Source organism: Coffea arabica, chromosome 10e (genome assembly GCF_036785885.1).
Source record: "Coffea arabica cultivar ET-39 chromosome 10e, Coffea Arabica ET-39 HiFi, whole genome shotgun sequence".
Taxonomy (NCBI): Eukaryota; Viridiplantae; Streptophyta; class Magnoliopsida; order Gentianales; family Rubiaceae; genus Coffea; species Coffea arabica.
In genome coordinates this window covers 19170485-19175207 of record NC_092328.1, presented here as the reverse complement: position 1 = coordinate 19175207, position 4723 = coordinate 19170485, and the positions used below count along the sequence as shown (strand labels likewise).

The window sequence follows — 4723 nt, the reverse complement described above, 5'->3', positions numbered from 1 at the left end:
AATGGTTATCTCCTTCCCCTTGCTCTCGGCTCTTCCCTCTGCCACCGTACTCTCACTTTTCTCTCTCTCTTTCCCCTCCCAGAAATCCTCTCTTGCCGTTCTCTTCTTTCTTTTCCTTTTTCTGGGTTTTTATCTCCCCGATCCTTTTTCTTTTCTCAGCCTGTTTGCTTCCTTCCGTCCCCTTCCTTTGCGGCTGCTGTTTTTCAGCTTTTATATCAAGTTTACAACCCTTAAACCCTGCTCTCAATGGCCAGCAATCAATCTCCTCTCAACCTCTTGCCTTGGCCATCCGATGGGCATGCATCTGTCCTTTGCAAGCTGCGAAAATATGCAGCTTGCATAACGCGTATCATTTTTTTTTTAAAAAAAATTAATTAAAACAGAATTGATAATAAAAATAAATAACAAAATAATTTAATTAACATTTGATAAAAATAAATAAACTAGAAGCAACAAAGTGCAATTTCCATTTTCCTTTTTTTTTCATTTTCCATTTTTCGTCGTTTTTCTTCTCTTTTTTCTCTTTTTTCAAAGTAACTTAACAAAAATAAATAAAATGCTAAAATATTGAATTTAAACGAAATAAACATATTTTGTGAACAATTTTCTTCTTTTTTTTCAAATTTTGTGTTAGAAACTTAAAAATAAAAACTAAAAAAAACTAAAAAACTAAAAAGTGAATAAAACTTAACACGACAAATAAAACTAAGAAATAAATGCTAAAAAATTTGGTGTCTACAGGCCCATTTACCAATTGTACGAACAATTTAAAGTCGCCGGTAAGATCGGCATAATTCCCCCTCCAGCTTACCCTCATGGCGACAATCCACAGTCCACTTACGCCTATCATTTGGGAGCGCCTGGCCACCCAACCGCCGATTGTAAAACACTTAAGCACAAAGTCCAAGACATGATCGAGGCAGGGAAAATAGTGATTAGAAAAAGGGCAGAACAAGGACCAAATGTGAGTAAAAATCCCTTACCAGACCATGCCGATCCTGTACGAGTCGTGATTACAAATGAAGAGTTTGAAGAGTTGGATCGAAACATCTCTAGTGAAGCAGAAGTTCTTGGAATAGATAAGCAACCTTTTGTGATAGAAGAAGAGTGGTGCGAGAATAATGAAGAACCCTTTATTCTGGATTTGACACCTTGTGAAAGTAAAGCTTTAGAGCTTGTGATAATAGAATTTCCGGATCAAATGCCAGTCTTAAGCTTGCAGCAAGTGCCTTGGAATTACAATGAACCCACGTTGCAAATTGGAGGAAAACAGATTTTGAAAGAAGAAGTGTCCGTTGTTGAAACAGGCGAGAAGGTGCAAGCCGCTAAGCCCGCAGTCACTGAAAAAGAAGCATCGGATTTTCTCAAGAGGATCAAAGGAGTTAGTATAATATGGTGGAACAGTTGAACAAAATGTCTGCTCATATTTCCATGTTAGATTTGCTTTTTTCCTCGGACCTACATAGAGATGCGTTGCTTGGTGTTTTGACTAAAGCTCAGATTCCCAAGGACATTTCAGTCAATAATTTTTCGCACATAGTGGGAAATGTACTGACTGTTAAACAAATCACCTTCTCGGATGAAAAGTTGCCGGCAGAAGGCACGGGTCATAACAAAGCCTTATACATAGCCGTGAGATGCAATGGCAAGCTGTTGGCCAAGGTGTTGATTGACAACGGGTCCGCCCTTAACATTTGCCCTTGGAGCACTTTGATGAAATTAGGACTGCAAGATGTTAAACTGAGACCGTCAACCACAATAGTCCGCGAATTCGATGGAGCCCGGAGGGAGTCAATAGGAGAAATAGACTTAGTGGTAGAAATAGGGCCCGTACAATTCCAGATAGCCTGCCAAGTCATGCATTTTCCCAGTATCTACAATGTCTTACTCGGACGACCTTGGATTCACACTTCGAGTGCTGTGCCCTCCTCGTTACATCAGATGCTGAAATTCATAGTAAATGAACAGTTGATAACCATATTTGCTGAAGAAGACTGCATTCTGATAACTGATTCCGAGTCTGAACAAGAAGGTAACAAAAGCGCTTCAGTATCTTCCCACCGTGTGGCTAACGAGGCCAGAACTAAAATGACTTTGCCAATAGCCAGTATCATGATGGCTAAGGAAATGATCCGTGGAGGATACGAATTCGATAAAGGTCTAGGACGGAACTTGCAAGGCATGTTGGGACTAATAGAGCTCGAGGGAAAAAAGGACACTTTTGGTTTAGGTTTTCATCCAACCGACAAAGACAAAAGGGAAATAAAAGCCCGCAAAAAAGCAGGGAAGGAGGGAGAATTGATGGCTTTGAGCATTCCACCTCTTTGTTACACTTTCCCTTGACCGTCTGAGGTAATCACATCTGAGCTCAATCCGATCGAGGAATTGAAGGCAAATTTGGATCAGTTGTTCGTGGGAGCTACACACAAGGATGAATCGTCAGACAATACAGAATTCTCACTCATCCCCTGAAGGAGCTTTGCACAATTGGATTGCCGAGTATCTTCCCTCTCGAAGGGAATTTCGGTAAATCTGGGGATTGTCATTTGCTAAAATTCATGAAAATTGTCACTGTTTTTTTGTGTAAATAGTTTTATCAAGTTCAATCAAGTTTTGGCTAAAACAATTTTTGCATTATCAAGTTCCTGTGTTGTTTTTTTTGAATTTTTCAACAGAGTGCATAGTTACATCTTTTCATTATTTTTGTTTATTTGATACCATTTTGTTTATATTGGTTGATTGTTTATCGTTTTTAATTTCCTTCTAAATTCTTTCAGATGGCCAAAAATAAAATTATTTGACCCTTTAGATATCACTGTTCTGGAATCCGATGATGGCAATCTCGATATCACTCACGACTTTGAGATTATGGAATTCGAAATTCAAAACGAGAGTGATAGTAAGGAAGTATCTGATTCTTTTTCAAAAGGTCTCGAACAATATGAAGAGAAATCCAAACCGAACCTAGAAGAGACAGAGATTGTTAACATTGGCATTGAGACTGAGGTCAAAGAAATAAATATCAGTATACATTTGAATGAAAAGAAGAAAAAAGAGATGATTGAATTTTTGTTCATGTTCCAAGATGTGTTTGCCTGGTCGTATAGCGATATGACTAACATTTCAACTGACATCGTGGTGCATAGATTGTCCACTGATCCATCTTTTCCACCAGTAAAGCAAAGGCCATGCAAATTCAAACCAGACATGAGTCTCAAAATAAAAAAGCAAATTGAAAAGTAGCTAAAGACCAAAATCATTATTGTATCTCATTACTCCATTTGGCTCTCAAATCCAGTCCCCGTGCCAAAGAAAAACGGAGAAGTGCGAGTCTGTATCGATTATAGGGATCTTAATAAGGCCAGCCCTAAGGATGACTTCCCTTTGCCGAGTATTCACATTCTACTGGACAATACCGCTGGGCATGGAATTGAATCTTTTTGTGACTGCTTTGCCGGATATCATCAGATCTTAATGGCCGAAGAAGATAGAGAAAAAACTGCTTTTATTACCCCTTGGGGTACATTTTGCTATATAGTGATGCCATTCGGACTAAAAAATGCCGGAGCCACTTATCAAAGAACCATGATAGCTTTGTTCCATGACATGATCCACAAAGAGATGGAGGTCTGCGTGGACGATATCATAATCAAATCCAAGAAAGTAGAGGACCATTTGATTGATCTAAGAAAGTTGTTCGAAAGGTTGCGCAAGTATAATTTAAAGTTGAATCCTGCAAAATGCGCCTTTGGAGCACCAGCTGGTAAACTATTGGGATTTATTGTCAGCAAAAAGGGCATAGAGATAGATCCAGCAAAGATTAAAGCCATTTGAGAAATGCCCGAACCAAAAACACAGAAATATGTGAAAAATTTCTTGGGAAAAATCAATTTTATTGGCCGATTCATTGCCCAATTGACTGCTACATGTGAGCCCTTGTTCAAGTTATTGAGAAAGAATGTGCGCTTACATTGGAACGAGGAATGCCAGCTAGCTTTTGACAAAATTAAGGACTATCTACTTCAGCCTCCTGTCCAAGTGCCACCCAAGCCTAGTCGACCATTGATTATGTACTTATCTGTGCTTGACGAAGCAGTAGGCTGTGTTTTGGGACAACATGATGATTTCGGAAGGAAAAAGCAGGCCATATACTATCTTAGTAAAAAGTTCACGTATTACGAGGCCAATTATTCATTTCTTGAGAGAAGCTGCTATGCATTGGCCTGGGCAACTCAGAAATTAAGGCACTATTTGTTGGGCCACACTACTTATCTCATTTCACGCTCCAATCCTTTGAAATATCTCTTGAACAAGCCTATGCCTACTGGGTGTATGGCTAAATGGCAAATGATTCTTTCAGACTTTGACATTGTTTTCACTTCACAAAAGGCGATGAAGGGACAAGCTATAGCAGATCATCTGGCGGAGAACCCAAGAGATGATGATTATCAGCCACTCCATACCTATTTTCCTGATGAAGAGGTATTATTTGTTGGCACCGCAGAAGATATGAGTGAACAATGCCCTGAATGGAGATTATTTTTCGATGGTGCGGCTAACTCTTTCGGAGCTGGAATAGGAGCAGTCCTCGTGTCCCCAGAAGGAAAGCATTATCCTGGAGCTGCTAAATTGCAATTTGCATGCCCTAACAACATGGCCGAATACGAAGCCTGCATTTTTGGTCTCAAAATGGCCTTGGAGACGGAAATTAAAGAATTAATAG

General features: G+C 39.4%; 1 protein-coding gene across 1 annotated transcript; it reads left to right on the top strand.

The window, feature by feature from the left end:
- Window positions 1-1413: 1413 nt before the first annotated feature.
- Window positions 1414-3834, top strand: LOC140015155 (uncharacterized). Its single transcript, XM_072067054.1, has 3 exons — window positions 1414-2179; window positions 2810-3174; window positions 3469-3834. The coding sequence occupies exons 1-3, from the start codon at window positions 1414-1416 to the stop codon at window positions 3832-3834; spliced, it is 1497 nt and encodes a 498-aa protein (XP_071923155.1).
- The last annotated feature ends 889 nt before the right edge of the window (window positions 3835-4723 follow it).

Coding starts and splice junctions, on each gene's coding strand:
- LOC140015155 (XM_072067054.1), top strand. CDS start 1,414: ATGTCTGCTCATATTTCCATGTTAGATTTGCTTTTTTCCTCGGACCTA. Junction 2,180..2,809: donor TCTAGGACGGAACTTGCAAG/GCATGTTGGGAC, acceptor TTGACCCTTTAG/ATATCACTGTTCTGGAATCC. Junction 3,175..3,468: donor CTGATCCATCTTTTCCACCA/GTAAAGCAAAGG, acceptor GGATATCATCAG/ATCTTAATGGCCGAAGAAGA.